We start from the raw sequence: 10665 nt of genomic DNA, 5'->3' as shown, positions 1-10665 counted from the left end.
GATGGCTTGCTCCTCTGCGGCCGCATCAGCCGCCTCTGCCGCCACCATTTATGCCGCGATACGGGCCTCAGCGACCCTTAACATGTCCTTCCCACGACGGGCTTCCCGTACCCGGTGGGACTCATACTCCGTCTCACCAGTGATGGGAAAGGAGAGGTGTTCCGGCCGGGACCGCGAGGATCCAGCACCAGAGGACCCGAGCGCCCAGTGAGCCGATGCTATGGCGTCGGCCGGGCGTAGTCCTCCCGGGAGTGGCGGAGTGTCATTGCCTCCTCCAACCCACACGGGACGACGCCCCAGTCGACGGATCCGGACTGGTCGGAGTTCGATCCGTTGTCTGCAATGGTGGAGAAGGTCGCAAAACACCGGCGGTGAGCTCGAGTAGCGGAGGGAAGTTGAGTGGAGTGGAACGAAGTGGCTAGGGTTTGGTCCGGCGAGAGGATGAGATGAATATAAGTAGGGTCCGGTGGGCCAGCATGGGCCGGGTCCGACGTGGCGGGATTGTCCGGGCGCATCCGGGCGCCTTCATATCCGCCTCATATTTAGACTAGATATGGGGCGTGCCGGTCACCCCGGGCGTTTGTGGGCTGTTTGAGGAGTCCGTCTGGGTCAAAAAATCGTAACCGGACAGTGACTGGCCTGCCCACTCGGACGTATGAGGCGGGTTTGAGAGGTCCGATTGTAGATGCTCTAATATGATCGATCTCCTCTTGTGAAACATACTCTAGTAGCAAGAAACCACGTCTTGCGTGCTCTGAAAAATTATGAAAAACGAAATCGCACCTTGGGTGGAGATATGTCCTTGTGGGTTTCCATATTAAAAAAAACCCGTAGAATCAGTGTAAAATATCATACAGTGAGCAAGTGAACATTAAGAGAAATTAATATGACGAAGGAAAGATCATGCTTATTGTAAGCAAGTTGCAGCTACTGTGCCGATGGCGATGCCTAGCCTTTTCAAAGGAAAGGCAAGCCGAGCAGAATAGTCGAAACAAAAGGGACGGATCAAACGTCATCGCACGCAGCGGCAGCGGAAAAAAGAATGCGCGCGCGCGCATCTTCTTGTCCCTTTCCAACATATCCGAGATGGATTTCTTCCACCCAAACGATCGAGCCGCGGGGCATCTCAAGTAGAAAGTCGTACGCCTTTTTTTTCACTGCACGCACGACGACACAGCCTAGAGCCATGAGCTAGGCAGGCTAGTTCACCGGTACAGCAGTGCTAGTACACTGGCAGAGAGTGCACAAAAGAGCGTGCTTGCAGGGCTCGAGAAGATTCATGTGCCATTTTTGCACTGTATTTTTTTTATTACCTACTGCTTGCTTTAAATGTGCTTACATACTAACACTAAGGGGCTGTTTCGTTCACATCCACAATTTGCCAAGCCAAAATTTAACAGACACAATTTGCCAAGCATGTGTTTGGTTTTGCCACACTTTGTTGCCCCTATGGCCCACTTGTTAAAGAGACACTTTTTTTGCCAACTGAATGCCAAACTTTGGCAAAAGTTGACAAAAAAATTGTTTCTTTGACAAGTGGGCCATAGGGGCAATAAAGTGTGGCAAGTCAAAATGTGGCAAAAACCAAACACATGCTTGGCAAACTGTGGCTACCAAATTTTGGCTTGGCAAATTGTGGATGAGAACCAAACAACCCCTCAATTTCTTAGCCACACTTATGTGGCTTGCCATACTTGTGTGGCTAGCCACACTTTGGCTTGGCCACACTAGTCTCCAACCAAACAGACCCTAAAACTCATCTACGTACACCCGTACATAGACAAATCTAAACCAAATAATTCGGGACAGAAGGAGTACATCCCTGGACAACAACCTTAGTATACTCCAACTTAACACAAACACCCTACTAAAAGAAACATGAACAGTTATATATGCAAGGTTTACGAGGGCTATAGGTCGTATTCGTTCTAGGTCCGCCACAATCCAAAAGAAAAGAAAACCCAGCTTAGTCTTTCTTTTGATTAAATAGAAGGGGCAATGACGTAAATTTACTACAACCTCTTGTCGTTTGTGGATCTGCATCGGCCAATCCTAGCTGTGGTTACAAGGACGAGTGGCCGCTAAATTAATGAAGTGGTTGCCTAGGACACCATACGTGCAGCTGCTTTCTCGTATTTTCTGCTCTTGCAAGTGGGTGCACTGTATAGTGCAGACAACAAAATGGGGCGATGATTGGAGCACCCACACCACCATCGATAGTGATTATAAGTAGATTAGAGTGTGTCGTCTGTAAACTTGGATCTGTGGTCATCTGCAAGCAGTGTTGTTAATGAGTTGGTCTCTAAGATGGGATCTAAAATTTGAAAAATGAAGAAGTTAGAATCAAAACCAGTTTCTCCTGGAGTCTAGAGGCAGACCACACGAAGATCTCAGGGCGTACCCAACAAAATTAGCTCTATTTTATTTATGTATATATAAAAAGTAATACTTCCTCCGTCTCATAATGTTAAACGTTTTTTGAAACTAAATATAGTGTCAAAAAACATCTTACATTTTAAGGACTAAGGAGTAACTAGTTAGCCCCTCTCTGTTTGTTTTGAGTGGCCACTTGACCACATGACAATTATTGATCCAACAAGATCACACTCACAGACCAAAAAGAAAAACGAAACTGCTCCATGCACGATCCTTGTGCCCGACGTATGCACGACAGAAAATCCAGCGGCCGGTGCTCTTTCCATCAGACGCATGTCCGGCCAGATTTCATTCATCGTGCGTCAATCGTTTGTTTATGTCGTGTGTATAGCACGACTGAAAGAAGAAAAGGAAGAAGAAAAGAAGACAACACTCACAGAGTCACAATCACGGCTGAGCTCACACAAGCTGCAGTTACTAATTATAAGATCAATTAGCATTCCTATTTTCTCATACGGACAAAATGATGGGATTTGTGACTACATGTTTAGCTTAATTTGTCCGCTTTGCTTCCATCACCAAGCACCTCGGGATCATCCTAGGCCTACACAAACCTAGTTGCCACTTGCCACTTATTCTACTACTCCTTAACTAACACCGATTGGCCCCGCTTATCCACTCTGTTTTCCAAGATGTGTCGCACTAACCACTGAATGAAACTAAACAAAATCGCCATCCTTTTCAGGCCAGGCCTGCACTCGCACACCACCCTCCTTGTTCCATCATTTATTAGGCATGACAGTCGGGCCCCACCGGGCTGAGCTGCTAACCATGATTCTTCCGGAGCACGCATTGTGTTTGTTTTGATAATGTAATCCGATTCCTCGGTGGCCAATGTCGCTTGGCCCCTCGATTGCATCAGAGGTTGCCCCAGATTCCATGCATCTCACACTTTTTTCTATTGTCATTGGTTGATTAGCCTTATGCTTATGTCAGACACACTACCAGGACTAGTTTAATTTGAAGTCATGGTCGCTTGCTCCATCCATCTTACTCTTGACAATATGCGATGCCTTTTACTCTTAAGAACCTCTCATTTTTCTACTATATAATTGGTTGCACTCATCAGTTACCGATGTTTTATAACAAGTTTGTTGCCGAACATTATTTCATGGTAGCAACACATACGATCATTGGAAAATAGTAGCATTCGACAGGCATGGTCACATTGACACACACCAAATCCCAGCCAAAAATGGCCTGGTTTACACCACCCGGAAGAAGAATACTAGAAATGGTTGCTGGCGTTTTGTGGTAAGAACTGACCTCTGATGCAGCCCCTCTCCCAACTTCCCAAGGCTAAAAAAAGGTGCACTGAGAAGGGGTGTATTTTACTCCCTCCGTAACAAAACGTAAGACGTTTTTAACATCCAGATTATAGTACAAAAATAGGACAAGGAAGGCTACACGGTTAATAGGCAATCTGGAAATTTAAACAGGGCATCTGAGAGACCGAAGCAAAGCAGCCAACCAGAATAGAGTTGGAGTAGTACAAGAAAAGGTGCAGTATAGTCACCAAGCACCAACGATTTGCAGGGAGAGAGAGATAGGACTTTTTCTTAGGCCTCTCTGACTCTCTCTCTCTGTCTCTCTCTCTCTCTCTAGGGAGGGGGGAGCTGCTGTTGGATAAGAGAAGAGAGGAGAAGAGAGTTAGAGATAGGCAGATTAGCATCCAGATTAGCCGTACAACCCATCTCGCAGATTCTGAATCTCCTCGCCGTACTGCCCATCTTCTTCTTTGGTTCCGTTTTCCAGGTGAGGCTGCTCGATGTTACAGAGATCTGTCATTCATTTTATCTCCTTGGTTCCCCGGCTCCATACAGTAGGAGCCATGGTTCTTTGTGTTGTTCTGGCGAGATTTAACCATTCTTCTAATGGTTTTTCGGTTGAACTTTTCTGTTGGTTAGTGCTGGAATATGTGATTTGAAAGGGGAGATAAAGCTCTCGCTTCCTGATTTGGTTTGTCTTTTGTTTTTCCCATTTCCGGTCGATGTGCCTCTTTGTCCTCTTTCAGATTTTCATTCTTGTTTATTCTCTCTCATTTCCTGTGCGTTGACAGGATTTCTCACGAGCTGTGCAATTTGTCTTTAAATCATGGCGAACTGCCTGCTATTGTGTTTCTTTTTCTTTCTCTTGATCTCTGATGCTCTGAATTTGGCACCTGTGCAGAGGGTGCTGTGTGCAGTAGCGGTGCTAATCACCACTACTCATTCAGATCTAATCCTGTTGCCACATCACACGTTATATTACTTTGCCAGAAGTCATGACATTGTGTAAATTAATGGTAGCTCAAGCATAAAATGTTTTCTGTGGTCATAAACAAGCTTCTTCTGCATGTACACAAATTTCCTTGCGAGAAGCTTCAGTATATGCATTTTCTGAATTGCATTTATACTCTGAATGAACTGTTTGTTGGGTAAGTATTAACAGGCATCAGTTTTTGTGTTTTCAACAGTGTATGATCAAGTCACTCACTAATCAACTGAAGCAGCATGAGCTCCCATGGTGTTGTTGCCGTGAAGCCGATCGCTGCGCCGGACAAAACCGCGCATTCTTATGCCTGTGGATCCACACAGTCCTCAGTTCATAAGCTGCTGGATGCTAAATTGGACCACCTTGGGCTGTTGGATGACAATCTGTCATCCACCAGTCAGTCATCAGACATCAAGACCGAGCTGATCCGAACGTCGAGCCTGGGAAGAAGCAGCCTACCATTTAACCTTCAGAGAAGGAGCCCGGAGCCTGATCCTGAAAGTCCATTGTCTCATGTCTCGCACCCCAATTTTTCAGAGCCCATGGCCTCAAACTCTTCAACGTTCTGCACAAGTTTATTCTCGTCATCTTCGACGAACTCGGCGCCATGTCGGCGAATGGGTGCTCTGCCTTTCCTGCCTCACCCTCCTAAGTATGAGCAGCAGGTTCTCCCAGGGCAGTCATCAACCTCCTCCCTGCAGCTCAGTGGTGACACAGGCAATGTTCATGACGAAGCTGAACAGACAGATGACATAAAGGACTTCCTCAATCTTTCTGTTGGAGATGCTTCTGATGGCAGCTTCCATGGTGAAAACCAAGCGTTTGCTTTCGCCGAGGCCGAGCAGATGGAGTTCCAGTTCTTGTCTGAGCAGCTAGGGATCGCCATCACCGATAATGAGGAGAGCCCCCAATTAGATGTGAGTCCATTGCCATTTGGTGCATTTTTGTTTGTTGCAGTTTGAGGGTAAAAAGCTCTCCACTGAACTTTTGCAGCATGTCTGAAACTCACTCTTGGTGTTCTTCTTCATCTCATATGTTGTTCAGGACATATACGACACGCCGCCGCCTCAAATGTCGCCGCTTCCAGTGTCATCCTGCTACAACCAGAGCCTGCAGAATCCAGGATCTCCGGCTAAATTGCCGCTTAGCTCATCGCGGTCATCTTCTGGATCTGCAGCAGCTAACAAGTCAAGATTGAGGTGGACACTGGAGCTCCACGAGCGTTTTGTAGAGGCCGTGAACAAGCTCGAAGGACCTGACAGTAAGATGGCTGTTCTGCTTTCATTTCCCAAATGTATTTTTAGTTTTCTGTTTTCCACTCTAAATAGTTCACTTCAACATCTCTTATTACAGAAGCAACTCCCAAGGGCGTTCTGAAGCTTATGAAAGTGGAAGGCCTCACCATTTACCATGTAAAGAGTCATTTGCAGGTACTACTTCAGGGCTGTTTCCCCACTACACTGAAAATGGAATCAAACATCTCTTCTTTTCATTGTTACTCATAGTTTGCCTGTCTTTGTTGAACAGAAGTACCGGCACGCAAAGTATATCCCAGAGATCAAAGAAGGTAAACAAACTACAGAAGATGAATATTGTTCACAAGTGATCGGTATCAGCGCCTTTTGCGATTCTGAATTTTGATGCATACTGTTGTCTGCAGAAAAGAAGGCTTCCTCGGACGTTAAGAAAGTACAACCGGGTAGCAGCGGAAGTGATCCGTTCAAAAACAAGTAAGCTCTCTGAATTATTACACCAGAGTGAATGCTTAGCAAACACCATGACCTTAGAAGTTTACATCTCTTCCTTTCTCCTTTTGTTAGGAACTTGGCAGAAGCTCTACGGATGCAAATGGAGGTTCAGAAACAGCTCCATGAACAGCTAGAGGTAGTCTGAAAATCTGAAATGCAGTTCACTGCTGTCATATGTGTCAGAATTCAGACATATGTCTGAAGTTGATCTTAGAAAACTATCTGTAGACTGTCGATTTTCTGACAATCCGTGAGCTTAATCTTGGCCAGGTGCAAAGGCAGCTGCAGCTACGCATAGAAGAACACGCGAAATATTTGCAGAGGATACTGGAGGAGCAGCAGAAGGCCGGCAGTGGCAGCTCGCTCTCACTGAAAACCCCGACGGAGCCGTCCGAGTCGACGTTGAAAGACAGAACTGAACCTGAAGAGGGCACCACCTCTTCACCTCAGACGTCCAAGAACAGCGAGGCAGGGTCCCCTTGTTCATAACAGCCGTCCGGTGCTTCGCCATTGCCGGCGACTTGCGGAAGCTCACCACTTCCTCGGTGGCAGAGCTGTGGTGGCCATGATGATATACACACGAGCATGGTAGTTTGAACGAACTCGAGGTTTTAGCCAGTGGTTAGAGGGTGTATGTATATGTATATAACTTTCACTTGGGAATAGAAATGGGGGGAACCAATAAGCCGATCATAGCATGGTTTTGAATTTGCATCAAGTAGTGCCCAAAGCCGAATTTGCATAAAGTATTTGGATATTTGCTGCATTTTTGTGGTCGAAAAGATGAATTATATTTTTCACTCCCTCTTATTTCCCCGCTTCCCCAAAATGCCCCTGCACCATATAGCTTCAGAAACGATATACTACTCCCTCCGTTCAGAATTACTCGTTGAAGAAATGAATGTATCTAGATGTATTTTAGTTGTAGATACATCCATTTTTATGACAAGTAATTCTGAATGGAGGAAGTAGTATATAGTGTTACTGTAGAACTGCAAACCCTCGTTCTTCTCTGTTCTCCCCCAAAAATTCAGTTTCCCCCCAACCCGAGGCGGCCATCGTCTCGCCCCAACTTCTAGGTCTAGCGGCACGGCGGCCATCATCTCCCCCCAACTTTTAGGTCCGGCCTACCTTGGCCGGTCCACCATCTTGAATCGGTTCAAGACCAGCTTAGATCAGTCAGTCCTCGACAGATCCGGCGACATTTTCCGGTAAAGTTCGCTCCCCGCTCTTATAGCTGCTGTTTGGAGAGTGTGGAAAAGAAGGATGCGCAGTCTAGGTCAGGGGTCTGTCTTGATCCTGAACAAGAGAGGAGCGAGCTCTTTAGGTTCAGGTGCGTGCCCAGGGTTTCCAGATTGGGTTATATCTTTGTAACAATATACTCCCTCCGTCCCAAATGACTACATAAGCAAAATGAGTGAATCTACACTCTAAAATATGTCTATATACATCCGTATGTTATAGTCCATTTGAAATGTCTAAAAGGCTTATATTTAAGAATGAAGGGAGTATGATGCATAGTTTTTGACATATACTCCCTCCGTCCTAAAATAAGTGTCTTAAGCTTAGTACAAATTTATACTAAAGATAGTACAAAGTTGAGACACTTATTTTGGGACGGAGGGAGTAACTTAATAGATTTAATTAAAAGACCATACAATCAATCAGGATTCTGAATGAAGAGTATAAAATTGATCGTATCCTCACAACTTCCTGAAATGCAATAACATTGTAGAGTACTAAGTCCCCCCGGTTCCATTTTATTAAAATGAAACCAGCAGTTCAAACAGATCTTCTGGTCTAAACCCAGATTCAACACAACACTAAAAGCATTACTCCCTCCGTTCCTAAATAGATTCAACTTTGTACTAACTTTGTACTAAAGTTAGTACAAAGTTGGGTCATCTATTTTGAAATAGAGGGAGTACAATATAGAGTTTTCAATGCGATAAGCTTCCAGCACAAGAAACTAGTACAGGAAAAGCCAAATACAGGACCGGCGAGCATAAATCAGCTCATGGGGATGAAAACCATATGGATCTCCTCCGCTTTCTTGGATCATCTTTCACTTGCTCCAGGGTGGCGCGCCCTCCATGTGCCATTCCTTGGATGACAACTTTCCCATACTTCAGTATTTTTTTATAAATGTGTGATTTTTTTTCAAGAAATGAGTCTAGGGTTTATAAATGAGTGATGATATCGTCATCCTTAATTCCCCCATCTTGTTTCTCAGCTTGTTATATCTTGTTTGTAAATGATAGTTGCTACTGAGAGAATCGCAATTTACTGTGGCCGACTTGCTGGAGAATCATAATAGCTACAAAATATAGGGGATTCAATTCAAATTGTAACATACCATTGCTCACTCGCTGTTTTTCAGCTTGCGGACTGGCGCCTACCGGTCTGAAAAGACGAGGCGCACTGGTTGCTGGAGGCTTGGAGCGGGGTGCATCGGAGGACCGGGAGGAGCTGAGGCAAGGGCTGGTCCATACTTGAGCTTTCTCAACTCATTGCTTGTTGTCGTTGGTTTAGACTTTAGACCGACGGTTTTTTGAATTGGGGATTGTGGCGGGACGCGGCCGTTCTGATCTTTGCGATGGGCAGCGGCTGAAATGGGGCGATGCAAATAAAAAATTGTTTGGGCTTTCTTCCTTTTCTTTTGTTGATTGATGGAACGTTTTCGGCCACTAGGCCACGTTGGAGGAAGGGGTGGGCTGCTGCAGCTTATGGGCTGAATTATTGAATACTTTTCAATCTTAGCCCAATTTTGGTTGTTGTCTATATATACTACAAGCATACGTGCGCTTTGCTGCGCCAATGATAACCCATAATGATGTGCATATCTTCTTTTTTGCGCAATGATGCACATCTAAATAAAATGTTTAGGGTCACCAATAGCGTCAGTGTGGATCCTAAAATATATGATTCTGATGCATCAGGTGTAGGTATTGGACTTTTTAGAACAATGGGCTGCTGTTCATTTTCCTTGTTGACATGGAAAATATTCATGGTCAATTTGTCAGGTATCAATCGACTCAATCTTTTTTTAGTGGAAACAACTCGATCATTATCCGAAAGAATAGATTAAATCTGTTGTTCCTAAATGATTTTGTAACTATTCTATAAATTCAAGACAACTTGAGAAATCTTCCTAGTTGGAAATGACAAGAAACACACAGTGCAACTGTAAAACCAGATATGAAATTTTCTAAAAATCATGCACTCACAATGCAAGAACATAGTTCAAGTGCAAAACAATGCACATCATTAAAGTATTTCTACTGTAGACAATTTAATTCTGTGAGGAGATAGTTTAAAAACACAATAAGGCAACACAACCATAAAATTTGTTTTCGCAACCAACGTTCAGGGTAGACCAGGAATGTTATATATTCCTTCCTCCTCTGTCTCTTCAACTCATCCTAGGCGGTGTTGTCGGTTGTTTGAAGCATGCTTTCCCTATTTCTCATGCCAATTAAATAAAATGTATCAAAGTGATTAGGCATTTATGCAAGAGTCCAAGGAAGGAAAAAAATGCCATGTAGAACTACATACAAATGAAAGAATGCTACTCTTGTAATAGCGCATACAAATGAAAGAATGGTATTATTGTTATCTCTTGTAATGGAAAAAGGAACATTGTTTCTCCTTTTATGATATACGCGAGAAAAAGAATAAGAAGTCTCCCTAGTAAATCATATTAAAAAAAAGAATGATAAGAACTAAGAGCATGCACTTTTCTAATCTAACTTACACAATGCCGGTGTACTCCTACAGTCCTCCTCTTAGTTATTTAGTTTCAAAATCTCTGAGAAGCCATCACCTTGAAGTTGCACTGATAGACAATCATCAAATGCTTTGTACACAACTCATTATTTATTAGGTCGCTGCAAATGTAGTGTTCACCAAATCAAAAACTAACTTCGATATAATATCTATGGGCAGTCTAGGTCAGGGCTCCTCCGTCCTACCTTCACTAGTCCACCATCTTGGATCAGTTCATCCTCGGCAGATCCCACATCATTTCCCGGTAAAGTTCACTCCCCTACTCTTATCGCTGCTCGCTAGAATGTGTGGAAAAGAAGGATGTGTATTCTAGGTCAGGGCCCTGTCCTGAACGAGAGAGGATCTCTTTAGGTTCAGGGGTGTGCCCTAGGATTTCCAGATTGGGTTATATCTTTGTAACAACATGCATTGTTTTTGACTAAAAAAAACCATAGAGTATTAA

The 10665-nt window shown here is 44.2% G+C and overlaps 1 protein-coding gene across 1 annotated transcript; it reads left to right on the top strand.

The window, feature by feature from the left end:
- The first annotated feature begins 3931 nt into the window (after positions 1-3931).
- Positions 3932-7237, top strand: LOC119338116 (protein PHOSPHATE STARVATION RESPONSE 3-like). Its single transcript, XM_037610414.1, has 8 exons — positions 3932-4191; positions 4892-5606; positions 5734-5950; positions 6043-6119; positions 6217-6256; positions 6350-6419; positions 6510-6573; positions 6708-7237. The coding sequence occupies exons 2-8, from the start codon at positions 4929-4931 to the stop codon at positions 6924-6926; spliced, it is 1365 nt and encodes a 454-aa protein (XP_037466311.1). The 5' UTR covers positions 3932-4191; positions 4892-4928; the 3' UTR covers positions 6927-7237.
- Positions 7238-10665: the final 3428 nt, after the last annotated feature.

This window comes from Triticum dicoccoides, chromosome 7B, assembly GCF_002162155.2.
Source record: "Triticum dicoccoides isolate Atlit2015 ecotype Zavitan chromosome 7B, WEW_v2.0, whole genome shotgun sequence".
Lineage (NCBI taxonomy): Eukaryota > Viridiplantae > Streptophyta > Magnoliopsida > Poales > Poaceae > Triticum > Triticum dicoccoides.
This window is presented reverse-complemented; position numbering and strand designations above follow the sequence as displayed.